Source organism: Alternaria triticimaculans (genome assembly GCF_023758025.1).
Source record: "Alternaria triticimaculans strain BMP 0046 chromosome Unknown scaffold_19, whole genome shotgun sequence".
NCBI lineage: Eukaryota > Fungi > Ascomycota > Dothideomycetes > Pleosporales > Pleosporaceae > Alternaria > Alternaria triticimaculans.
The window spans coordinates 385353-412003 of NW_026055976.1; the positions used below are offsets into that span (position 1 = coordinate 385353).

The window sequence follows — 26651 nt, forward strand, 5'->3', positions numbered from 1 at the left end:
ATGTTGATCGTTTTTTTGGGGGGGTGACATGTGGTTTGATTTTGCTTTCCGACGCCCGTCTCACGCCCGTCTCCTGTCAGATGCTTGTTGTGCATGTGGACGGCGCCCGGCAATCTACGCAGGGTTGAAAGGACCGACCTGTCCAAAGTCAGCAAGTTGTACGATTTGCTGACCGGCGCCGAACCGGTGAGCCTCGTCCGAATGATGGCCTGAGGACATCTTTTTTTTCCTTTCGTTTTTTCGTGTAACCGCACTTGTAATCCGTTGTAGTGGTAGAACTCCGGCTCGTGCAGCCTTGCATGGGATAAGCGTTGGGATGCATGTGCGAGACCGAGAGTACGATGTCTGTGCAGAGCCCGATCTGGCTGAGGTTGCGCAATCTTGTACAGATAGGAAAATCGGATGAAAGCCCTGGTAAGAAGAATCATGTGCCTATTGTTAGCCGTGGAGCTGGAAGGAAGGAGCGAGTGGACGTGGGGGTTTGAGCAGAAGAACGCTTTTCATTTCATTTACTGCGTGCTGTTGTTCACAAAACTTCATATCGTTGCAGGGTATGCCGCATAAACTGGTCGCTACAAAAATATACAGAAAATGATGCCGCGACCGAAACCTTGTTTCCCAGGGTCACTTTTCCCAACCGACCCAATCATGCCAGAATCCCATGAAATGTCGTAAAACCTGTTCATGCACGTTTTTCCTCGTTGGTAATGAGCTCCGTATGTGTGTGTATGTGCTCAACCTCGTATGTATGTGTGTGTTTGTGTGTAGCTTGTGTCCAGCAAAAGCGTCGTAATCAAAGCACAATGTACTCCCCGTCCACGCGGTCCATGGCTCTCCTCCATCGGAACGGATGTTGCATGTTGCTGAAAGGTCCGTTCTGCCTCGGTACATGCACATCGCCGTCTGACCATTCGTCATCTTCGCGCCATACGCGTTCAAGCACTTCTAGACCGCTCAGGTTGTTGAAGAACCCGCTCTCGCGTTGAATCTCTACACACCGTTGTCGTACCACAGCGCGGTGTTCCGGATCAACGCACTCCGTGCCGATAATGAACAATGGCCAGAGTAGGAATTTGTTGACACAGCTGGTGATGCCGATCTGGGATATGTGGTAAAGACCCTGTGATACAAGATTCTGGAAATTCAGAGTCGAGGCGGGGAGAGTCGGTTGTGCTAGGCGTTCGGTGTAGAGAAGCGCTGCATAGCGGAAACTCTCGCTGATGTGGAGAAGCGCAGCCTGTTCTGGCGACATGGCAAGCATGGAAGACGTTGCCTCACAAGATGTGGAGTGCATGTCGCCAGGTGACGGGAACTCCCATTCTTGGAGCCGAATGCGCAGATCGTTCCACTCGCTCCAGAACTCAGAGCGGGGATCATCGCGTGCAGATGTGAAGGGGTCGACGTGCTCGGCAATTGGCGTTCCCCAGCCATTGCCATCCATATTATCGAAGCTGAAAGAGTAAAAGTCTTTGACTTTCTTGGGTCGGGGAGAGGATGTAGGCGTGTCATCGTTGTCGCGTACCGGTCGGTTCTGACTAAGCAGGTTCAGTCGTCCAAGTCGTGCAATGAGTTTAAACAGCCTGCCTTCGCAGCCAGAATGGTGTTCCATTGCACCCAAATTGGCACTCAGGTTCATCATGTCGAGCGAATCGCCGCGCACTTCGATTTCTCGGTCATTAACTGCAGCAGTCATAACGTCGAACCAAGTGAAGAAAGTCTCGATCCACCCAACAAACTCGGACCGAATCGTCCTGTCGCGAAGACTAAGCAGTTTCTGCACGCCAGCAAGCTGGGTCTTGAACTTGGTAAAGCCGGAATCGCAGACATGGAAGAGACAAAGAATCAGAAGCGTGGCGAGTACGGAGTCGTCCTGCGAACCATCGTAGTCGACAAGCTTCTTGTTGAGGAGGGCAATAGAGTTGGCCTTGTAGTGCTTCTCTTCGTCGGTTGCCTCGCCATGCATCTCGCGCAGCTCTCGTGTCGTCATTTGCGAGTAGGCATGATCTGGTATGAGGCGTGTGTCATGCAGTACACTCAACCGCCTTCCCTCAATACCTCCGCGCATGCGCATGTTGTTGGTAGCGAGAGCACCGATGGCGTTCTGCAACTCCTCGTTGCGCATGGCCAGATGTATGATGTGCATCCGGTAAGGGTTCGTGTGGCTATCAAAAGCCACCAGCACCGGGCATATAAATTTGTCGTAGTAGTCCAGAAGGGATAGCATCCGCGGGGAAAGGGGCGAAGCGATGGTAAGGCTCTGAGGAATAGAAGTGGTGAGCGACAGTACGTCTTGAGACAGGGGGCCAGAGCCATAGGAAGACATACCCTCCGACGGGAGAAAGGAGAAACCGGGCTGGAATCCGTTGAAACTCGAGCTCATCTCCCCCTCAACAAAAACATCCTGAAACACAACAGGGCCAATAGGTTGCGAAGCTGCGCTCACTTCGGGATAGTCGTGTATACTCTGATCTGAGCTTACGCTGGAGCTCATGTCGTCACCAGTGGGTAATGAGCGAGGCGCCTCATGGATGAAGTAGTGGTCCAAAGACCCCATTGGCGCCTGGTCAAATGGCTGGTAGCGTGGTATCGACGGGTCTGCAAACGGAAACTCATCGACGGGTGTGTTTGGGAATTCGCTCGGTGATGGGAAGTCGCTATCGCTGTAGGTGCCCAGAGATGCCGAAGATGCCGACATGCCGTTGTCCTCAAAAGGCACATGGAGAGTAGTTTGCAGTCTTTGGAGAGGACCCCTGTGAGGCTGGTGATGTCTGAACTTGGTGGCTTGGGGATGTAGGAATTCGAAGTGCTCTCCATGATGTTGCATGGGATAGCCCATGGGAGTAGACGGAGTGGGTATGGGTATTGGGCTGGTCGGACTGAAGTACTGGTATTCCTGGGGTGCAGAGAACATGGGACTTGTAGGACTCCTTGGTGAATGTGCACCAAAGTCGATGCTGGCACGGTTGTTGAAGTTGTGCTGATGTTGGTGGTCACTGGTGGTGGAGGTAGTGCTGGTGGAAGCTATCGAGTTCATCCGCTGGGCTTTTGGCTCCTGTGTGGCAGTTGAAGGAGGCGACTTTGCAATAGGCAAAGACATGCCTCGAAGCTTTCCACGGCTGGCTACTCCCACGCCCCAAGTTAGAGTGGTGCGGTATCCGGAGCATTCTTTCCCAATGTCGACGCACGGCCCACAGTATGGGCGGCGTCGATCACACTTGACTTGACGTTTCTTGCAAGCAAAGCAGTCGTCCGTGGCTCCAGTGGCAGGAGCTCTTCTTCTTCGTTTCCTGGGGGCAGCAGCGGCGGTGTTGGTGTTGGTGGCGGTGTTGTCGGCTTTCTGGACCTCAGCAGGCTGGGTGGTGTTGGGAGAGACGGCCATGATGGGTGTAATAAAAGAGTTCGTGCTATTGCAGTACTCTACAACGTTGCATCTGCAGGATGTGGATCGTGTATAGTAGGTGTATGAACAGAATAGACAAGAAGACGAGGGGTAATACTCAATGGAGCATAGAAGGTCGGCGTCACGGTGGGTAAGTATTATTTTGGCTCGACGGGTCTGGGTAAAGGAAGCTTGGTCCCCGTCAGATAAGGTCAGGGCCCTAGCTTGCAGGGCTCTGGTTCTGCCAAGATGAAGGATGCAAAATGCCGCGGCATACTCGACGCTAGGATATTAAGAGAAGAGGTGGTCATCTTGAGAGATGTGCATGAAGGATGTGGCCCGCAGCGAGTAGGCCAGGTGCCCGCATGTTCTCGCAGCGGCAGCGAGGCTTTGGCTGTGGCAACCCCTACCACACCCCACACGGTGACGGCGAATTGCAGGGCAGGGCGAGGTAGCGTCGGGTTACATCGTGGAAAAATGGTGGCACCCCGGCAGCAGAGCAGGGTGGATGGCGACAGAGGCCTGCTGCAGGACGGAGAGGGCTGGACGCCACCAAGACTCCACGAATGAGAGGCTGCAGCGCACACGATCTGCTACCGGCCGCTAAGTTCGGAGCAGCTACGAGGCCACAGCCACTGAGAGAGCTTGTGTCGAGGGCTCCGGGGTGAAGGCGTCCAGGGCGTCTTCGGCTCGCGAGGTGCTGCACAGCTGCAGGCGGCCAGCGCTGGCTGCTGCTGATAGCGTCAGGGCCAGCATGGGCAACGTGAGCGCCCGGGCGAATGACCGCACGCAAATGGTCACGGAGCCGACCGAGGCGATCAAGGTGCCGTCGCGAAGACGCATCGAAGCTGTGTAGAAGGGCGCCAGGACAGCCTGGCATGGCCGCGCTGAGGTTTGCCAGTGGGAGCAGGCAGCGACAAGCCGCCCGCTGTGAAGCCTCTGCCAAGGCCAGCCCTGGACGAGTACGTAAGGTTAAAGAAACGGTCGCTCATTGACAGGACGACAGGCCAACCCCGCAGCCGACACTGATCTGCCGCAAGGCGCAAGGCATAAGACGCAACGGATTGGGATGCGTGATGCAATTTGCGCACCTCTGCACGCGAAGGGCACGTCTGACGGCGCGGATATTGCGATGACATCGAGGACTGAGGACACGGCGGGCCCAGGCGTGGATGATGCAGAGCTGCACGCAATGGCCGGGGTACCTGGCAGTACCGGACGACTGCCAGCACTGCGCAGCTGTCGTTGCTGCTGTCGCCTGCTCCGCATGCCTCTTGGCAGAACCGTTCTTGTGGGACCCGCTGTGATAACAGCCATGCGGGCCTGATGAGCGCGCGATATGACCATGGCCATCCGACTGCCACCCCCACGGCGACTGCGACTGCACCCAGTCCGTCGCACTCCCCAAACACCTCATGAGCTCATGAGGTCGCCCTCCGCCCTCCGCCCTCCCTCATCGCACCTCCCAGCAGCCTCACCCGTCCGGACTAGGCAGTCCATGATGCCGTGGCTGCGGCCGCCGCACAGGTGCCGAACTCCAGCTAGTCCAGCCGTCACCCACCTTATTCGTGTGCGTGCCATCCGTCGTCGAATGGCGTCTTCACCGATTCACACACGCTAGCCTCATCATACCATTGTGCACGTGAGCGCCAAGTCAGACATGCATCGGAGACATGCGCTACTTTGGTATGCTGGCTGCGCTCCACCACTCAACGATTTGTCTCAGGTAACAAGCAGCTTCAACTTCCCGTCAGCAGATGGCTTTTGTGTTGCTAGACAAGGTTTCATTCTCAGACAGGTCGCTAGCCGTCCGTACCTGGGGAAGCAGTTCACCGTCCATGCGCCTGCGCAAATGTGCACACGCGGGGTAGTATGGGGATACGAGCCAGACCTCGTTTGCCCACTTGGTACGTCTCTCACGAATTCGTCGTGTCAGTCTGCCCTCCTTTGTCCGCAGAAGACCCGCGTATGGTCTCCTGATTCCAGGCCTTGCTATCGCACCGAACAGGACGGAGAGCCTCACGGATGCCGGCAAGAGGCTTAGCTTCTGCCAGGCTAGACAAAATGATAGGACAGTTGCGGCTTCTCACATTCACTCTCAAGCTCCGGGCAATGTCCGACAATCATCCCACTATGATGCATCAAACGTTCAATGCCTGAGGGTCGGAGTTTGTCCGACACGTACGAGTAGAGCAGCTACGCCATGCTGTGGGACATGTCTCGAAGCGAGCGGGCCATGGCTACTCTTTAAAATCCTCATCTCCGCCCTAGCCAATTCTTCCGGCGCCAGGTAGAGTTGTACAAGATCTCCAGGGCTCGCTTCCGGGACCCTCAAATCTACGATGCCCGGCCCGACAGCAGACGTTTCAAAGACTCTGGCCAGGCCGAGGCAGTCTGTATGGAGAAATGCTTCCGTGTTTACATCTTGAAGATCGTCATTTCGCCGGCACTTGGTAGGGAACGACAGAAACGAAGGCGCCCGCAAGCGCTGGATCTTGAACAACCGGCGGCTGCGGTTGGAACAGCGACTAGGGCTCCTCGGACCTCTATTTATGGTCTCCACTTGAACCCTGCGCTAGCAACCAGCACCGTCGATAGGACCCGCTGGGTCTTGGGTATTAGCGTCGATATCGTCTGAACGCATCCGGCTCTTGCACACGCGGACACTGCGCTTTCAAGCGACGCAGAAGAGCGGTCTGATGGTTGCGGTTCGACACAATACTGCGTGCAGATCCGCTAGATACACGTCTAGCACGTGAATTGACTATTGGCTGTGGTGGAGAGCGCTTGACAGAGTTTCGGCTCACTAGCTGGAAGCGCCTTAGCTTGCACAGGTAATTTCGACTTCCCACGACGCCATGGAGCTCTCGTGGAGACGAACCTGTGGCCGTCGATGGCGCAATCCAAGTGCACAATCGGAAGTGGGGAGCGAAGGGAGAACTTCCCGAGTATCCCGCCTGCTTGAGAGTTGGTCTTTGAGAGATGTTGATGTCAGAGACGGATATCTGGAAGCTTCGTGGTGCAGCGGATGCAGTTAGAGCGTGCCAAGATTTCAGTGAAGGCAGATGTTGTACAGTAAATCCATGTTGCTAGGAGTTGAATGCAGTCTGACATGCCAAGTACTACGACTCGCTTCACGATGCATGAGATGCAATGCTCCACGTTCACGATGCTCGCGTGTGAAATGTCGAAGCTTCTTCCTGGGCAAGGCTGGTGCTCCAAGCTCGGCTCAGCGGTCCATGCATAACCTGATCCCCGCAAACATCAACCCCACAAACCGTCTGACAGCTATGCACGTCATGTCCTACCTCTGAATGCAACGCCGAGTCGCCTACTACATCCAAGCAGACTATCGCCATGACGTCCAAGTTCTTCTGCCTCCGTTCAGCGCGTCTCGCTGCGCGTTACCCGTGCCCGCGACGAACATTTGCTTCAGCCGCCTCTAGCCGCGCAGACCACGTTCGCATTGTGGAAGTTGGGCCACGCGATGGGTTGCAGAATGAGAAGCAGACGACACCGCTGGCGACCAAGATAGAGCTGATTGAGAGGCTGGCCAAGACTGGTCTGACTACCATTGAGGCAGGCTCCTTCGTCTCGCCCAAATGGGTACCACAGGTGAGCCACAGCTGCTGAAGCTGAGGACATGCGCTGACCACCAAGCCAGATGGCCAATTCGGCTGAGATCCTCGAACACGTCCTCTCTCGAACGCCCCAATCACCGCATCCGATCACGTACCAATGGCTCCTCCCGAACGTCAAGGGCTTCGACAACTTCCTCTCCATGTGGCAGTCCAAGTCGCAGCCAGGCCAGGACGCATACCCAACACCTCCACCATCCCCAGGCACGGACAACGGACCAGCTCTAAACACCTCCTCCTCAGATCCCAACGCCATGCCCTCCGCCTCCTCCGGCGCTGAAGCCATGAACGCGAGCCGCGACGCCCAAGCCCCCATCCACGAACTCTCCATCTTCACCGCCGCGACCGAATCCTTCACACAAAAGAACACAAACTGCTCCATCGCCGAGTCGCTACAACGTTTCGAGCCCATCATGTCAAAAGCAAAGGAAATGGACCTCAAAGTGCGGGCCTACATTTCCGTCGCCCTCGGCTGTCCTTATGAAGGCCCGGATGTCGACCCACACAAGGTAGCAGAACTAGCAGTAAGCTTACTGGAGATGGGTGCAGACGAGATCTCAGTCGCAGACACCACGGGCATGGGCACCGCACCGAAGACCCTCGAGCTACTCAAGACGTTGAACGCCGCTGGTGTGAACAAGGATGACCTAGCACTCCACTTCCACGACACATATGGACAGGCGCTCGTCAACTCCGTCGTTGCTCTCGAACACGGTATTCGTACGTTTGATGCGGCGGTGGGTGGGCTGGGTGGTTGTCCATTCAGTCCTGGTGCGACGGGGAATGTTGCGACGGAGGACTTGGTGCATTGCTTCCACAGTTTGGGTGCGAAGACGGGGGTTGATCTCGAGGGGCTGGCAGAGGTGGGCGAGTGGATTTCGAAGGACTTGGGCAGGGGCAATGATAGTAGGGCGGGTAAGGCGACGTTATCGAGGTTGAGAAAGGCGAGGGCGTAAGGAAGTTGGAAGGGGGGTGTTTGTGTTCAAGTCGGACTCCTGACTGAGGATGCTTGATCATCTTGACGCAGACTCACGATAGTGGGCCTGCACAGTCATTGCGAGTGGGCTTCTTTAAAGTCTCTGGCGCTTCGGAGAAGCCCCCTCGCAATGACTGTGTAGTCTCACTATCGTGAGTCTGCGTCTGCTTTCTGCCTTTCCGTTCGAAGCGGAGAACAGTCTCAAAGTGTCAAGACCAAGTTAATGGATCAACGTTTCAAATTGACAGCCTGCAGATTTGAATGTTGAGGATAAATCATGCTAGATTAGATTTAGTAGTAGTTGCTGCTGTATGGACTTGTCCGAGATAGCGATGGTATCGAGATGTGGCCACCTAGGATTCTAATGCTAGTGCCAGACCGTACAATACGCTCCTCGGTCGCTCCTTCCTCATACATGCCGCGCTGCTGATGTTACAATTCGGACAGTAGGGCTGTGAAGATGAAGATGAGTCGGTTCCCACTAAACAAAAGTTCGTACGGGATATTTGCAATTCACAGGTACAGAAGACTGGGGCCTATTTTCTTGACTCTAGTGCGCCGTGTTGCGAGAAATCTAGTGGTCGTCAAACGCTCCTTCCTCACTTGCACTGCGCTAGTGATGAGGCAACTCCCCAGGGCTATTTATTCGCGCCCACACTTGCCCACATCACCCTTCGCTCATAGATCCTGCTTGACAACTCCACTACGACCACGCCTACTCGCCATCACTATCATAAGCTTGATACCTTTTGAGGCTACTCTACCTCTGACCTCTCTCGCTGGTACGTACAGTTCTAAGCTCATGTAGGTGTCGCACCTTCCTCTGCTTCTCATACTAACTGAATGATAGCAGTAGTCATGGCGGCCAACCTTCCCAGCCTACCGATAGAGCTCCTTCTCAATATCGTTGCCTGTGCGGAGACTCGCTCCAGCAGTCGCAAGCTATGCGAAGCGCTTCGTCTTACATGCAAAGAGCTCGATAGGAAGATTGTGCGGTATTTTGGTAACACCCACTACAAGCGAATCAAACTATCGTTCAGCGAGACAGGACTCAACCGGTTGCTGCGCATCTCAAAGGGACCACTAGCGCACCATGTCGAGTCTTTGACGATCCAATGTGGTACCGTCCATCCATTCCGGGACGTATGCATACAGAAGGACCCAAATTCACTATTAGACGAGAACATCAACAGCTGGCTAAAGGATGGTAACTGTGCAGAAATTCTCGCGTCTGCTTTGTCTAAGCTACCGAATCTTGTTGGGTTTCACATCAGGGAGACTGGCTACACTTTCAGGGTCCGAGAACGGAAGCAACTCGAGCTACTGTGGGATTATTGGGCTACAACATTGAGAACGCTGCTGGCAACAACAATTCCTACCATCCGGTCTCTCGAGGAGTTATTCATATGCGCCAACAGCACTATCATGGCAGCTGATCCCTCTCACCTGGGAGACATCATCACATTCACGGATCAACTTGGAAAGCTTCGAATGCTTCAAATAGACATGGTACTCGGCAATGGCAAAGGTATGTCCAAGATTGGAGCTCATATAGCCGCTCAACCCTGATTGGTCACAGATAATGATGCTGAAGATATTCGCAATCTTTGCAGCCTGATCCGAGCCGCCGCAAGATTGGATGACCTACACATCGGATTTGGAGGTACAAGTCACTGCGACAAAGTCTTCGAATCCATCAATCAGTCCTTGAATCTGCCCGCGCTGCGTCGGCTATCCTTGTCCAATTTGAAAACGACACAGACTCAGCTCGAAGACTGTTTACGCTCCATCAAAGATACTTTGAGGATTTTGTGCTTGGAGGAGGTATGGACCCGTAAGGCCACCTGGCCTGTCGGAATCGTACGATTTATTAGGAAAGAATTAAATCTGGAAGAGGTCACCATACGACAACTCGATATCGGCTACTTAGGCCTCCACCTCAGCAGGTTCCACCAACTTCGTCCGAGTATCGTGGAAAAGGACTATCGCTATCATCCAGAACTGCATGATGACGGGTGGGCATATGTTGATTGGGAAGACGATGGTTGTGACGAGGTTACCCTCAAGTATGAAGATGGTGATGACATCAAGTACTGGCTCAGAATGATTGAAGAAGACTACAGGTTGAAGACATCTTGGGGTTTTGACGGTGGAAGATGGATGATTAAGGATACTACTGATACTGCTCAGTGTTGAACTACATGGTTACTCTAGCTTTTCTCAGTCATGAATCAGTCCAAACTGCCGGCAAACGATAGGATTCAAGCATATGGCTCAAATGCCAGGTTGTCAAACGATAAGCGCACCTTCCATGAAAAAGCGCCCCACGAGCTTCAACTTTTGTAGTTTCTTGTAAAGCTTGTCCTTTCCGTTGTTGTTCACAGCGAGGAACGCATAATGGAGTTTCTCGAACTAAAGTCGACGATTATCACTCACATTTTGTTGCGCACACACGCACTATCAAGTCTCGATAGTTGACCCGTTTCTAAGACCATCTTCACCTAAGGGGTAGCTAGGATCTGCGCCGCAGTTTGTTGCACACATCATGCCCAACCTCATATCTGGACTTGCATTTATCGCCAGCCAGTGGAGCTCAGTACCACAAAACGAGCACGCGAGATAAAGCCATTCCTCCTTGTCCATATATACGGCTTATATAGTTAACAAGTACCTCGGATTACGTATGATATGGGTCGCAGAAGATATGTGTGACTCGTTAAGGTGTCATGGCCGCACCATGGGATGAAGTGGATAGTAACCATGGTACAGTTTTGTCATCACAGCCACATGGTGCCAGTGTGATTCAGAACCAAGTATATATTCTGTTGGTCCTAGAACCGATTAAATTATCTTCGATCATCCCACACACTATACACTTCACCTCAATCGCACACGAAAACACGTACGAGCAACCTGAGCCGTAAGCTATTTTCACACCCCTCTTAGACTCTTCCAAGAATAATTGCGGCCCATCATACCAGCGCTTGCGCAGTGCCAGCAGTCACGATGCCATCTTCCCAAGACATACCCATCGAAAACCTCACTCTTGAGCACAAGGCGCCACGTCTCGTCCTCGACGGCCTCCTAGACCGCATGTCACCAATTTGCGCTCTCATAGATCCAGCACCCCTGAACCGTGTCTTGGGATCTCTTGGTATTTTCCCCACAGAAATCCTCCTCCAAATCATCGAAGATCTTACCATCAGAGACACGATGCGTTTCCGACGCTGCTCCCGCTTCGCCATGCACCTCGTAGACACCGAATCGCCGCTACGGTGCGCGTTGAAATGGGCGCCAAATACCGTGAAAGGAATGATAGCGATACGAAATACGGCGCATATCACACCGAAGATGTTGTTTCGCACGCTCCGACAGCGACGCTGCTCGTTCAAAAGGAGTGGGAAGAAGCGTTGTGGGAGGTTAGCAGAAATAGTCTACCTACCTACATGCACCCGCCTCTGTCTTTCCTGTCTAGAGATAGGCCACAGGCGGCCCGCGAGTAAAGAATCGGTAGTCCGCCACGTTGGCGACATAGGCCATGAGAATCTGAGCACTTTGCCCCATTTCCGGGCTTTACCTGTCACGTTGACGAATGGGGTAAACAGATTCTGGATCCAGGCAGAGGAGAAAATGTACGATTGGGAATACGTCGATGGGGTGTGTCCCCATCGGGCAGAACTTCGCGGTGATCGATACAGCACATATTGGATCAATCGTCGCATCTTCCTTGGCGAAATGAAGGCACAGCAACGGTTTAGCTACCTAGGTCACCTTACAGATGTGGATGTCGTACCGAAGATGACAGTCATGGGTATGTGCTCTGTCTGGGCTCCGTCGATTGACCCAGTGCCATTAGCAGCGGAGAAGGAGTTCTACTGCTTGTGTTGCTTAGGCACGGCGATAAGGCGAGAAGTCTTTACTAGAGAGGAGTTCTTGGTTCATCTTAGGGATGTGTGCCGTGTCAGGCCGAAAGGTATTTGGTATCGGAACGATCTTCCTGAGCTGGTTCTTGCAAGCGATTGATCGCAGTCTGATTATCTTCTATACCTACATAGTAATCTAGGTTGAATCAATTTCGAGAAAGTAAGAGCATCTACCTTTGAGCCCTTTACGGAACATGCTAGGCCTACTACAGAGGCCTGTCATTTGAACCTTTTTGACTTTGCTAGGCAGAGGTACACATACACATCGTCTTGAGAACTGTCTGGAAATGCAAATTAACAGCTTACCCAAAAGCGGAAGGCCTGACTCATTCTAGCATTCCCGACATGCAGAGCACTGTCTCTTTATGAAGGGCCGCGAATCTTGTATGAGGCCAGCGAAAGAGAAAGAAGTTATGTTGAAGATGCGCGGCGCTGCTCAGGCGAGCGAGGGACGGGTACGCTTTCGGGGTATAAGAAAATATGTATCAAGGTCCTCCATTGTCAGACTGATGTTGTCGTGTGAGATCAGCGACGTGTAGTTAGCAGAGAAACTTAGTATGAGGCAGGGACATGTTCCGGCCCATGCGTGCTTGAACGCAGGTGAAATATTAAGCCTGGTATCAATAACGGGGACGTTCATAATATTTCCAAGCACCAATTTCATTGCATACCGTTGCGACTCTTGCAACCACTCCACCCAGTCCATCTCGCCCTGATGTCTTCGAAGACAGCGCTCGATCGTCATCACAGCCACGGCGCCGCCGACGATCATCGGTAGCAGCCACGACGTCACGCACTGCCACCAATGCCTGATCGCCGGCTAAGGTAATTTCGTGGGGAAGGTAGCGTGCGGCTGCGGAGGGTCCTCCGCATCATAGCAGATAGGGGAAAAGCAACTGCCGCAGCCAAAACGATCACGATCAGGCTGAGTTCAGGTTTTGCTAGTTTGGTTACACAGCACCGCGAGCATTAGACACTTAACGGCGCTGCGTACCACTACCGGATCAGACGGAACCGAGATCAACGAACCACGACGGCTTATGCGAACGCGAAAGAAAAAGAAAAGAAGAGCGTGCGTGATGCGGGAACGCTGGGCGTGTGGGCGATGGAACGATGGAACACATTTGTGTTTCTTTCATGTGATGGTTGAAACATTGGAATATCGAAACTTGAAATGGACATGACTTCGATGAGGGTCTGGAACGCGTGCAGGGAGTTACCCGCCCATGTGCATTGTGCCTTTCAGACTGTGGCTTGCCTCGCATCCAGTCGCAGCCACGTCGACGAATTCATCCAAAGGAACCCTGGAAAACCACCAACACCTCATCTGCCAAGTTTGCGCTTGAGATCATCTTGCTTGAGGCAGCATCATGGCAAGCTCCAGATTTGAGTTTCTTTCGTCGGCGAAACCGTCGGTCGGGGCGCAGTCCAGGACGCTGTTTGGTCGATTCAGGGCACAAGTTTGATGAGATGCGTCGGTGAAAAAAAATGACGTGTGGTCGATGGCAGAGTAAAAGCAGGGTTCAAAAAGCGGGCTAGTAGCTAGCGTAGCTGACGCACGGGGCGGGATCGACAGCGAACTTTGACGGAACAAGGCAGGCACGACGACGCCAATGCTGCATCATGGAAAGCGAGTTGCAAGGCTGCGTCATCGCCCAGGGCAGTATCGAAACGGACAGAGACACATAAATCCTTTTCGCTCCCCCTGTGGCTGGCGGGTATTCACAGTCTAACATCACAACAACATACACCCCGAGCATCGCCCTTCTCGTCACCTCTCCGATCCTAGTACCTCTCTCATCTACCTCGAGTCTTAATTGCGACAATGGGTTTCGGCGGTGCTGCTTTGAAGCTGGGCTCTACAGCGCTGTATGCGCTCGAGTTCTGCTGTGCTGCGATCATCCTCGGTATCTACAGTTACTTCCTGTCTGTAGAGGCGGACCGCGATGTCAACATTCCCGTCTGGCAACAGGCTGTTACCGGTCTCGCTGGTGCGACTGTGCTGTACACCATCTTCGCAGTCCTATTGACATGCTTCCTTGGCGGAAAGGTAAGACAGCCCCTTGACGATATAAATTACAACACACACTAATGCCATCACCAGAAAATCTTTGCCTTCCTCGGCATACTCCTCGACATCCTCTGCTGCGGTGCCATGATCGCCGTCGCCGTCCTGACCCGCGATGGCGCATCCAGCTGCTCCGGCCGCGTTGAGACACCGCTCGGTGACGGCCCCGCCAACTCCAAGGAAGGCTTCGGTTCCAACGGCCGCGGCGACCAGATCACCTACTCCGCATCCCTCGGCACGATCTGCAAGCTCAACACCGCCTGCTTCGCCGTCGCCATCATCGGCGCCTTCCTCTTCCTGCTCAGCGCCCTCGTCCAGGTCTTCCTCATGAAGCACCACAAGAAGGAGAAGGCATTCGGTCCCGGCCCCAGCAACGGCTACACCAAGGGCTCCGGCATGAAGTTCTGGCAGCGCCGCAAGGCTAACCGCACCACTGGACACCGCGACCCTGAAGTCGGTACTGTCCCTGCTACTACCGCTGGTGGCCTCGCCGTCCCTGCTGGCACCCACGACTACCGCCCCAGCCACGACACCGCTTACACTGGCTCCACCGTCGCTGCTCCCCACACTGGTTTCGCGACTGACAAACCCGTGACCGGTGGCTACCACACTGCTCCTCACGTTGCCCCTACGGCCAACTACGCCAACAACGGTAACACCGCTACCTACGGCTCAGCCACCAACTACTAAACCATTACCCCATATTCTCATGAGAAGATGAGATTGGCGATGCTCTAGATTGAGTAAGGTCAGTGCTTATGAGCATGACCACTTTTCCTTACTACTTGTACTCTATTACGACGTTTACGCATTATACCACACACATGGAGAGGAGAGAGAGGAATTGGATACTCGAGACGAGATGAGATCAGAAGAGATTGTATGATGAAGTGGATACGATACGAAACCTAATACCTAATGTCAATATCAAAGAAGAATATATATGATCTAAAACATTGATGTACCTCGTCAATGCTGCCGGTATCGTGTCCTTGTTACACGTCCTTATTGTCAACGAAATGGTTGAGCACGGCCAGCGATAAAGTACATAACTAGCCATCCGGACATCTAATTACACAACGCTGTCCGTTTTTCCGGCATTCACACATGTGAAAAACCTCGTCACGTCCCCGCAAACCAGCGGTGAATGTGGATAACACGCACGATCGACATGTAGTCGCCGAGAGTATTGAATAGACCACTAGTTCGGTTTCTCACGAACCTTGTGCATTGCGCGCCGCTCAGGGAATGCTTGTCGACAATTCCCCACCAACTAACCCCACTCGACACGATGAGCATTGACGAGTTGTAATAACTCAATCACAGGTACCGCGTGATGCTCGCAGACAAGGCTCGCAAGCGAATAGCAAGAAGACAGTTCAAATGGCAAAAATATACAACCTCTTTTTTGCCATCCACCCGCAAAAAAAGTCAAAAAACATACAACAGCGGGGATAGCTAATCAGCGCATCGCGTCGTAACGGAAGGATGGGTGCGATACTCTTCTTTCCGCGCAGACATGGAGATAGACTGGTGATCAAGACTGTCGATCTCGTTGAGATGTGAAAAGTTACCTTGAGCTGGATATGCTAGGTCTGAAGCTGGCGCGATTCTGTGATGGGATCTGGCCAGCTTTGGTGTGGACTACCTAGGTATCTCATGTGCACGCAGACAGTGGCGGGAATATTGTGGCTTGCGTCGGTCCCCGCATTGATGTTCGCACTGCGCTGCGCAACCAGAGCCCCGAAAAAGCCTTGTACCTTAGCCAATAGCTACGTGGTTAAGACTGGGCTAGCCTCAGCCTTACAATAATTAGGTAGACGAAGGCGTATTTCATCAGGTTGATCTGCTGGAGAATCGCGGGGTAGAAGAAGACTAAACAATAGTGCACAGCAGCGTCTTCGCGAAGCTAGTTAGAGCCTTTCTCTAATCTTGCTAATAACCTGTAGAGGCATGTCGGTATGCGTAGGAAGCTTTTGTGGCTGGCTAGATAATGAAACTTGTGGTATCAAGCCCGCACACGGCTGGGGCAATTTTTTGGCAACAGCGCACCGGATTGGATACATTCTATAGCTTCGCCAGAAGGGCGCCCTTCGGCGTGCTAAGACGCCATATCATTCTGTCGCTCAGAAAGTCATTCACCATAAATGGAAAGCAGGATCCAGAATGATTTGCACACGGCGTGTAAGTCATTCGCGAGACGATTCTAAGACGATTGCACGACATGAAGCTCTTTATCTACCCTTTCGCTTTTCTGAACAGCGCGATCGCTTATGCTTCAGGAAACCCGCGTTTGCATGAGCCGCGTGCAGTCAGATGCGCGTTGGTCACTCCTCTGATACCGAAATTGCTCCTGCCAACTGCTCAAGCGTTCTGTTCCGACCTTCTTAAGGTTAAAGCCTCTACTGTCACTACGACAGCGACTACCACTCGTACGATCACAGCGTCTACAACAACGATCTCAGTCACAGCTAGTGCCGTTTCGACCTTAGTCAGGTAATTGTCTGATAAGGAAAGAAGCTTCCACCCTAACTTCTACATAGTACTTCGCTTTTCACGGTCACCTTACCAAACACGGTCCCGCAGGTCGTCACTGTCACCGTCTCGACCCAAGTAGAAGCAACGTAAGTAGTATCGTTAACCGAGATAATTCCATCCATGCTGAAGTGGGATTTAGTGCAACTTCCACCGAGACCTTGACGTTCACTGAGTATACAGATGCGGCGGCAGTGGCGCGAGCAGCACCAACTAAGCCAGCGCAATGGGCTGCGTTTGCTGGACGAGAACTGTCTTCTGCCTGCTCCTGTATCGTCTCCGCCGCTAGAACTACGATCACTTTATTGCAGACATCGACGATGAAGACGACCCGTACAGTACAAAGTACATTAGGACACCATGGACCGAGGTCCACGGAGGCTGACGGTGTTGCAGGCACAATAACTGTTTCGAGCGTCGCAATGGCCACAGCAACCAAGATTGTTACGATAACGGTAAGGTGCCTTTCGCATAAGAAGCCTCGACGAAGAATAGTTGACTGAGTGTACCAATGTAGGGCTCACCGAGAACAGATACAGTGGCTACCACTGTAACGTCAACGCGCACCTCGACCGTCGTATCCAACACAGTCGGCTACGCTGTCCGTCAAGCCCCAAACCGTACGTAGTGTCATCTTTTACACTTACTCCTCACCTCCTATCCCCCTGTTCCTAATCACAAGAAAATGCCTAGTCACAGAACCTTACTAATCATAAGCAACCTTCTCCAGCCTGCGGCAATCCCTCCACCCTCAAAATTAGCGGCTGTCGGCAAGACCCACCGTCGTACTCCAAAGATGATACCTACTACACATTTGATGAATGTTGTCGCGAATGCTTCGCGCCAGGTTCCAACTGCGCAGGTTTCACTTGGTTTCAATCCGGGCTACCGGACCTCGGCGAATGCAATCAAGTTATAATTACGACATCCACCCCTATTCCCCGAGTCGGCATTGAGGCTGGACCGTCGACCAGACAGTGTCCCACTGCAGTGCTGTTCGTGCGAGGCAATTCGGATTGCAACGAAATGTACGAGGGCCCGTGTTATGTGGGGCAGCCGTAGGTAGTAGATGTGAGGGTCTTTACCTTTCTCTTTCTCTTTTCTATTCTCTGTCTGCTATTCTCTCTACTTTAAATACAAGCTATCTTCCAACCAGCTGCTCCTCTAAGCGTGAATTCTGCCTTACATATTTGATCGCTGCTGCTCCAGTAACTTCTCGCATGGTAAGACTTCTGGTGTGTATATGTGTATGCGTGCGAGTAAGTAGCAGAGAGTGTCTACGTGCAGGTATAGGTGTGGATGTGTAAGAAGATGGCATGTGTGACAGGCCCAATCAGCAAGCAAACGCATTTTGAATGAATCCATCCCATTGACTCCGCTAGCCGCCCGGACGGAGTCAGCGCCAGTCTCGTGAGAGAGCCGGCGCCATGTGCTAAAGAGTTCCGTTTTCCGTAATCAGGAGTAGGCACATAAATGACCCCAAAAGAGCTCCGTGGCTCCCAAAACGGTTCCATGGCAAACGGCGAGTCGGGCAAGAGAACTAATTCTCAAGATCCTGTGGTCGTATGTGGAAGATAAGCTCATTGTAGGGGTAAATATCGGCGGTGGATGATGAGCGAAAGACTGTTCGTCCAATGCTTCCCGGCAGCTAAGTATATGAAGGTAATCGCACAGCGTTATTAGTGACATAGTTTCTAATAGCACTTAGCTTGCAACATCATTTGGCGTGTACATAGAAGCTGTTGCCTTTTGCTAGTTGCATAGGACATGCTTGTCGACTATCTTCCGCCAATTAACCCTACTTAACAAGATAAGCAACAGTAATATAAAAGAACAAGTCACATGCTAAACTCTACAATTTGTTTACCCGAGCCCCCAAAGTCTTCTTAGGTCTGCTGCTCTACCAGAGGTTGTCCAGCCAATCTCCTGCTCTATCTTGGATACGTGTCTCAACAGCGCGAGCTTCTCTGCCGCATACTTCACATCGTTTGCAATGTCGCTCTCATTCAGTCGTGGTGGGACACCTTGCTGCTTAGTCGAGCTATCGCCGAATACCTGCCCAGCAATATAAAGAGGCTGTAAGTGATTGCCCCAGTTGGCATGCGATGGATTCGCTAAGCTGATCCCACAGAGCTCTTTGGCATGCCAGATTGGATCATACCGCTCTGTCTCGGCGTGCATCTCGTCCTGATGTACATCTCCTGTCCGTAGCAACAGAATGGACCCGGCATGGTAGAAAGTGTTGCCGCAAACCGATGAGTTGCTGGTATATAGAACAGTCGGAAATGGGTTCCCTTGATGTGCCTCTGTTCTGATGAGAGAAAGAACTTGCCTCGGACGATGAATTCGCCAATCTTGTAGCTCACGCCACAATGCGTTAATAGTAGACGGGCTGTCAGATAAGTGTCCTTGTTGGTTCCGGCTCATTGCAATGAAATTTATTATCTTCGCGAAGATAAGTATAGCAAGATTGCAGTAAGCGTCAATTGATGCAGTGGCCGCAATTGACCGCAAATTGCTGTCATCGACCCAATCACCGGTTGGTATCAGGGTCTCTTCTTCGAGAACAAAGGCTGCCCATACATCTGAGAACGATTCAGCAAGAGGACGTGATGCGATGTAACCATAATGTACCTATACGTGCGAAAGCCCAGAAACAGGCCTTTACGAGTCCTGGACTAGAGCTGTTCCAACCTTTAGACTTCAAGTTCCAGACACAGCCCTGTAGAAGAAGTCAACATCGGCAATCCACCAATCTTACCTGGCAAACGAACCTTAAGATGGCGTCTCCACTCGCCAACATCAGAAGCCATCATTTCGTAGACACTTAGTAGGATACAAGTGGCTAATGTAGCTTCACCACACTGAGATGGTTCATAGTGAAGCAGTGACTGCACAGCATGCTGATAAAGGCTCAACGTACTCTGACGCTGACTGTGACGTAGGGCGTCAAGCTGTCGGGATGCCAGAGCCATGGCTGCGGCTGCGAACGGTTTGTTCTCCATCAATTTATGAACATATGATCCTGTAAAGTGCCTGCCTGAGTCTGTGGCCTCGCACCACGTCCCCGTTTCTTGCAGATACACACGAACGAGCCGAGCTTGTTCCGCCTTCGACACAGGAAGGTCACCCTCAATCTCTGATGGCGCAATACAGCTGACCGATCGATCAAGTAGAAATGAGGAGGCTGACGTGCTCACTGACGAAGCATGCCCGGACAGAGAGGGAAAGGTGCTTTGGAGCAAACGACCACTATCTTCAAGACCCTGACTTTGAGCCGTCGCGGCAGGATTAGCCGCGACGTTGCGGTCCAACACAACCGAACTTGACGAGGTGGGCTCCAATTCGGCGTACTCTGCAATGGAAGCGTCCAGATGATAATCAGAAGTGCTCGCGTCCAAGTGGCTTTCTGACCGAACTGCGGCCGCGCTCGAGCTCCCAGGATCTAGGGATGTGGCAGCGTAGAAATCTTGGTACTCGCGCACGATTTGATCCGTGTTATCCACAATCTAAACACTGTGAGCACGCACACTTGCGGAAGACCTATGAAAGCTGTCGACCCTAGCTTACAGTCGTTACGGATTGCCCGCCAGATTGGCCTCGTTCCCCTTCAACGGCAAGCAAAGCAGCGCTATCCTCGCTGGACAATTGTAGCGCCCTGGACGGATGGAACGACGCTTTCAGACCCCAGCGGCACTCATCACCGCGAGCTTGACAACTCCGGCATCGTGGCTGAGCTCCATCGCCTAGGAAAAATGAACCAAAAAACACGCACGAAAACTGGGATAGAACGTACACTTCCGCCTTCTGCGCCGGCAGCATAGGCTTCAGCTTGCAACATTAGCATTATGAAGGCAATGATGACGTAGTTTCGATCTTACCAACCCAATCGAGACCTTGTTCGACTGGCTTGCGCAACGATCTCTGAGGCACCTGCCATTAAGGAAATATGTCAGAAACTACGTATCGATGTATCATGTAGGATGGAGAATGGAAGCACTAATGCGCTGAGGTGATCGTAGAGGGTAAGCCCTGGAACGCTTCCACTTGCCCTGACGCCAGGGTCTCAACGATACCAAGCACTTTACCGAGGTTGGGCCGTGTCAGAAGCAAGCCGAAGCACCCGATGTCCAGAATAGGAAAGCACGCTACAAAACGATCGCACATCGCCTCCTCTAAGCGCTATCTAGCCAGACACAGGCCAAACCCAGCATGTAGTTTGAAAAAAAAACGTGCAGTCCAGTCTCCATCCGACGGACGATCAAAGACCTGGCGCTTGCGGTTATACCTGTATGAATGGCCCTAGTGCATACAGAGAACCATCTGCTCGGCGGTGTAGTTTGGTATGTAGACACATAACGTTATCAACATTGAGTTCAATATACTTGGTGCCGCTAGAAAGCTATAAAGGCGCTCAGGTATGATCACCAAGCTGAGTATTGAACTTGCTTCGTCACACCTTTTACCCCTCAACTTTTACACAGCCTTATTCGCTATGACCAAACAACGAGTTTTTCGACTGCCGCAGCGCACTTCCATCCAAGACCTTCAGGTCAGCGAAGAGGACGTGCCCGAACCCTCCGCCCAAGAAGTCTTGATCCGAATCAAGAATGTAGCTCTCAACTTCCGCGACTTTGCTGTTTCCACCGGAAAGTACCCTTTCCCAGTGAAAGACAATGTGGTGCCTTGCTCTGATCTTTCTGGAGAAGTTGTACGTGTGGGCAGCCACGTGGAGGACTTCGCCGAGGGAGACAAGGTGATTGCATCCTTTGACTTGAAGACCTTGTACGGTGCTATGCCGGATTGGCACCATAGCTTGGGTGGTTGTTACGATGGAGTGCTTCGAGAATTTATTACATTGCCTAGCTCGGCACTCGTCAGGGTACCTTTAACGACTAAGCTCAGCTTCGCTCAGCTCTCGGCTCTGGTCTGTACAGGAACCACCGCGTGGAATGCGCTTTACGGCAACGTTCCGTTGAAGCCTGGCCAGACAGTGCTCTTTCTCGGTAAGGGTTCTTTTTTTTTAAATTAATCATAAGAGCTACCGCTGATTACATTTGTAGGCACTGGTGGTGTTTCGATCACTGGGCTTATTCTGGCTAGGGCTGCAGGCGCTGTCACGATCATCACTTCTTCGTCAGACGACAAGCTCGCGCACGTTCAAAAAACGTACGGTGCCGACTATACCATCAATTACAAATCGACTCCTGCTTGGTCTCAGGAGGTGCTCAAGATCACCAATGGCCACGGTGCAGATTTCATTCTCGAGAACGGCGGAGCTGGAACGATCGGTCAAAGCATTGATGCAGTGGCTTACGGCGGAAACATTGCTGTGATAGGGTTCCTTGCCTCCTGTCCCCAGGAGAAGATGCCTGACGTGGCAGCACTTGCCCTATCGAAGGGTGCAATCGTCCGCGGCATCATGGTTGGATCTAAGCAACAGCTGGAAGATGTCACACGCTTCGTGACTTCCAAGAACCTCAATGTGCCCGTAGAGAAGGTGTTTGGCTTTGGGAGGGATGAGGTCGTTTCTGCCTTTGAGCATTTGGTGTCAGGTCAACACATCGGCAAGGTGTGCATTGCTGTAAACTAAGGTAGCTACCCTTGAGGTGACAGTCCAGCAGCAATCTGTTTCCCTCTGGCCTCGTCTAGAAGATTCGCTATTTCCTTGTCAACCAGGTCGAATTCTCTTTCAACGAGACCCTTGCGCTCCTCTGACCTCGGCTCAAAGACAGCAACAAAAGGTTTTGGGCCTGATACAAACCCCGTTGTAAACATGTCTTCCGATACGTTGATCCTCGCGCCATCTTTAGAGCGTATATTGAACGCCCAAAGCAGCCGTGCCATCGCTATTGCTAGCGAGTTCCGTGCGATGAACCGTCCAGGACAAACTCTTCGGCCGTATCCAAAGTTGGCAGGCTGAGACTTTTCGATCCATCGTTCAGGCCGGAACACTTCTGGTGAGTCATATGTGCGGGAGTTCTGGCGCATGGCGGCGAACACGGGAACTACAACTGAACCCTTGGGTATCAGATAGCCTTTGTAAAAGTCCTCCTGGGTCGTGGCATGCGGAATCCCAGCTGGCACAATGTGCCGCCATCTAAAGTTTTCCTCTACCACAGCCTGAAGATACGGCAGGTTGTGAAGATCTTCGAATCCAGGAAGACGATTAGTACCGACGACTTCGTCGAGCTCTTTTTGCGCGGCGGCAATCCAATCCGGGTAGGCTACGCACGCCAAAATGAAAATCTGCAGTTGAACTTGTGTAGTTTCGACGCCAGCATCACACAGGATACCAAGGTCCCATGCTATCTCTGTCGCAGCGAGATCTTTTGCCTCCTTTGACTTGTTGAATTCCTTGGCCCAGTTCCATCCCTTGCGCTTAAGCGCGTCTTGCATGTTGGCCATGTGGAGATTTTCCCACATCTGGTACCACGCCTCAGCCGTTTTCTTCCATGGCGTCAATGGTGCTGGGAGGCGGTTGAGAGACGGGAAGAGATCGACTATCCACGCGCCCACCTGACCGGCAATAGTAAAGTTCTTAAGACACTCGTGACTGGTCTGAAGTTGCCATTCGTCGCCGGTGATGATGCGCATACCGAAGGTGATGGAATATACGATGCTCGCCGCAAAACGCTCAAACTCCTTGGGGAAGTCGTTTGATTGAAGAAGGTTCTTCAAGAGCTGTTTGCTCTCTAGGTCCTGGATTGCCGTGTAACAGGCTGAAGCACGCGGGCTGAGCACAGGAGCTTCTAGTCGTTGGTGCAAGAGAAAGTCACTATCGAATGGCTTGAACATTATGTGCTTGCTCTTGCACGTCAACTCTTGTGCCATGACCTTGGAATATATCAGGTCGCTATTACAGCTGTCGGCAGAATGGACTTGTGACTTACCATGCGGGGCCGACTACTGTAGATCATTGCCTTCTTGTCGAGCAGATCTTTGGCCACCTCGTGGTCTCCAATCAATATCACATTCGTGCCGCCGAAATTGAGGTACACAAGAGGACCATACTGTTCCACCCATCTCTGGTATGTAACCCAGACTGCTTCTTTGGGAGCCTGGTGTAAGTTGCCGATAATGGGCAAACGAGGCGGTCCCGGAGGTAAATTCGAGTCTCGTCGTCTACGGAGCCAGAGGTACAATATTGCCAACAGACTGACAACGAATAGAACTGTTGGTGATAATGTGGCCATTGTGACTAGGTTGGAGTGGTCTATGTCCAGGAATTCCAAGCATGAGGGAAGACGTTGTTTATCAGAAGATGCGATACAAGGCGATAACAGGGCATGTTTCGAGCTTTCGGTGCCTCGTCTCATGCGAGCTTCGATACATAGGTACGTCGCGCTTCCTGAATTTGAGTGGGGAGGACCACGGCCCGTCCCTTGTCACAGCCAATGACAGTGCGTAGGCTACTGGGTTAATACGAGCATGCCCCGGTAGCGTCGTGTAGGATTGCGGCACAGCTTGAGCCGACAAATCATGAACGCTCATGAGACGCTTCTGCAGGACTTTCGGCAAGTCGGAAACGATCCTATGGTCGTATGTGAAAGAAAGGGTAGCTGTAGAGGTATGTAATGGCGATAAATGGCTAGCGAAAGACAATTACTGCGTGTGATGGTTCCAAACATCAAGGCAACTCCTGCCCCGCCCTCCCGTCCATCTCGTATCTCGCCCTCTCTTGTTCCAACTCAGTACGCCCATCTGACGGTGCTTCATGCGCGTAGTACTCCGTGTTCGGGCCCTTCCCACCCGCCTGAGTCTGTTGCATTGAGGTGTTCCTAGATGGTTCTTGTGCCAGACCCTTGCCCTGTAGTGCTCTTCTCTTCTTGCGCTCGCGAAAGAAGAGCCAAGCGAGCAACGCAATGATGATTATAGCAGCAGTTGCGCCGACGCCGATGCCTGCTCCTGCGCCCGCCGATATACCACCGCTCGACGATACATCGGATTGATCTGTGGTATTGGTTGCTGTTGGAGACGGCGCGCTGGTGGGTGTAGAGGCTGCTGCACTACCGTCCGGGGACGCGGGTGTACTTTGTGAATTGGTTGAGGTTGTCGCTTCTGATACTGCGACGCCTTGTGAGGCAGTGGCCGTACTCAAGCTGGCTAGTATACCTGAGCTATCGACCTTCCACCACATTGGCGTCTTTGTCGCGTCGGAATCCTTGTCTTGTGCGTCGCTTACTTTGCCTGCAGAGTTAGGGGTACGAAGTAAGTATGTGTCTCACATGCACTTCGTAGAGGCAAGACTTACCTGTCAGCGGGTTGACATAGCGCAGTTGAGATAGCCCGTCTGTGCAACAGCGATCATTCCCATAACACACGACGTTCTCTCCGCATGATATCAGTCCTATCCCTTGCCAATCTTGTTCTAGAAAGTCCTCTTAATAGTGTTCTGTATGAAGACTTAGACTGTATGGACTCACCGGGAAACAAGTCACTACAGCCCGTCCAGTTCTTCTCGGCGCAATATTGCCGGCCAATGTTTCCTGATCTTGTACACAGCAAGTTGCTGCCGCAACTTTCGCTCCATAAGCAACAATTGTTCGTGCCTTTGCCACATGAGACTAATTCATCGCTAGTCGGATTGTTAGATTGGAAAGTCTCGCCTATGAGAAGCGCACGTTAGCAATAGACAGAAGGGCCTATGATGGCAAGACACTTTTGGTTCGGAAAAACGGATGCATACGCACCATCGCGTGAGTAGCAATCGGCCCAAACGCCTACTGCCAAAGTGAAGAATATCACCCGCTGTAGAAGGCACACACGCATCGCAACGTATAAGGAAGTTAGACGACGAGGACGGCAAGGAGAAGGACGACGAAGAAAGGCGAATGGACTCGTCAGGTATTCAATTAAATAAGACAGACCGATGTGGGCAACCCGTGTCACAGCCCTACGCAGGGCGTAATTGTAAGATTCGGAATAGCGCTTAGGTTTGGCCCCCAGATCCATTTACCCACCCAAGTAGAATCGTCTAATTTAGGATTCAGCCATGCTGATCTGTGCCAACAATAAGACGATGCCGTGCCGGAAACAAAGGTGTTCCCTGAGTGTATCGCGCCACGGCACAAGAGACTCGGGTGGGATGAAGTCCCGGGTACGCAATGAGAAGTGCGCTGTTGTGGCGCGTTAGAAGGGCAGATGACTGCAGATTAGCGAATTGTTGGTCCTGATCGTACAAGCTGCCCAATAGAATGAGATCGTACGAGCCGCCCAATAGAATAAGACAAGTAAATGAAATGGTACCGATCGAAATCTGACGCGAGAACATACGTGATCATCCATGCGAAGCTTGAAAGAAGTCTTATCTTTCCCGACAATGTTCGTGGCCAACACTGTATAAAGCGATAGGAGACGTACGGAACTCTCGAAAGACGTGATTCAGATGCCGGAATGTATACATCACCGCACCCGATACAAGACTGAGCATCAGCAGGGGTGGCCAAAATTCGTGTCGCATTTGCGTTTTGCTGTATGTACACTACTAAAGCTTAACACGCATATAGGTTCTCAAATGGGTTATACTTCAACCTCAGACATTTGTATAATGTGACACGAGTAGTGGCCACCTCTGTTCGTATTCCAAGGCGAGTGGTAGTGGGGGTGCGTTATGCGAAAGGGCTTCGCATCTGTCAAGGAATAACACAAGTAGAGAATTTGCCATGCGGTTACAGTCCCATTAGAAGGCTAAGTCGGTGTTTGAGATGCCTCCGAATTGTTCTGTATCAGTTGTGCGACATGTAAGACACACAAGGAGAGAAGGAGCTATGGACCAGTGGGAGCCAGTCAGCGTGTGGCTGAATAATCCGACAAACGTCATATTTCGTTTGGCCCGAGTTCCCGAACTTTCAATCACGAACCTACATACCTCGCCATTGCGACTACACCACCCTACCCACCAAACATACCATCCACACCTATACAAAAGATGGCCTCAAGCACAATCCCACGTTCGGCCATGCGCAGTCTATCCCGTGCGACACCTTCTCTACGCTCCGCAACACCGCGCATCGCCACGAGATGTCTGCACCAGCAATCATCGCCCATCACAGCCTCGAGACTGCAACATAGACCAACAGCACAGCCATGGAGCCAAAGAGTAGCAGCCCCATCAGCGACAGTCGCGCGA

The 26651-nt window shown here is 52.2% G+C and overlaps 6 protein-coding genes across 6 annotated transcripts; 4 read left to right on the forward strand and 2 right to left on the reverse strand.

Annotated features, from left to right (window-relative positions):
* Nucleotides 1–793: 793 nt before the first annotated feature.
* On the reverse strand, nucleotides 794–3379 carry J4E78_009266 (uncharacterized protein; the record flags this gene model as incomplete). Its single annotated transcript, XM_049369859.1, has 1 exon — nucleotides 794–3379. The coding sequence occupies one exon, from the start codon at nucleotides 3377–3379 to the stop codon at nucleotides 794–796; it is 2586 nt and encodes an 861-aa protein (XP_049218489.1).
* A 3357-nt stretch (nucleotides 3380–6736) lies between these two features.
* J4E78_009267 (uncharacterized protein) lies at nucleotides 6737–7973 on the forward strand (the record flags this gene model as incomplete). The annotated part of the gene is made up of 2 exons (XM_049369860.1): nucleotides 6737–6994; nucleotides 7044–7973. 2 exons carry the CDS (start codon nucleotides 6737–6739, stop codon nucleotides 7971–7973), a joined length of 1188 nt encoding a protein of 395 aa, XP_049218490.1.
* Nucleotides 7974–8851: 878 nt separating this feature from the next.
* J4E78_009268 (uncharacterized protein) lies at nucleotides 8852–10189 on the forward strand (the record flags this gene model as incomplete). The annotated part of the gene is made up of 2 exons (XM_049369861.1): nucleotides 8852–9521; nucleotides 9573–10189. 2 exons carry the CDS (start codon nucleotides 8852–8854, stop codon nucleotides 10187–10189), a joined length of 1287 nt encoding a protein of 428 aa, XP_049218491.1.
* Nucleotides 10190–13741: 3552 nt separating this feature from the next.
* On the forward strand, nucleotides 13742–14674 carry J4E78_009269 (uncharacterized protein; the record flags this gene model as incomplete). The annotated part of the gene is made up of 2 exons (XM_049369862.1): nucleotides 13742–13966; nucleotides 14021–14674. 2 exons carry the CDS (start codon nucleotides 13742–13744, stop codon nucleotides 14672–14674), a joined length of 879 nt encoding a protein of 292 aa, XP_049218492.1.
* Nucleotides 14675–21014: 6340 nt separating this feature from the next.
* On the forward strand, nucleotides 21015–22112 carry J4E78_009270 (uncharacterized protein; the record flags this gene model as incomplete). The annotated part of the gene is made up of 2 exons (XM_049369863.1): nucleotides 21015–21525; nucleotides 21583–22112. The coding sequence occupies 2 exons, from the start codon at nucleotides 21015–21017 to the stop codon at nucleotides 22110–22112; spliced, it is 1041 nt and encodes a 346-aa protein (XP_049218493.1).
* Nucleotides 22113–22117: 5 nt separating this feature from the next.
* Nucleotides 22118–23715, reverse strand: J4E78_009271 (uncharacterized protein; the record flags this gene model as incomplete). Its single annotated transcript, XM_049369864.1, has 2 exons — nucleotides 22118–23356; nucleotides 23413–23715. 2 exons carry the CDS (start codon nucleotides 23713–23715, stop codon nucleotides 22118–22120), a joined length of 1542 nt encoding a protein of 513 aa, XP_049218494.1.
* Nucleotides 23716–26651: the final 2936 nt, after the last annotated feature.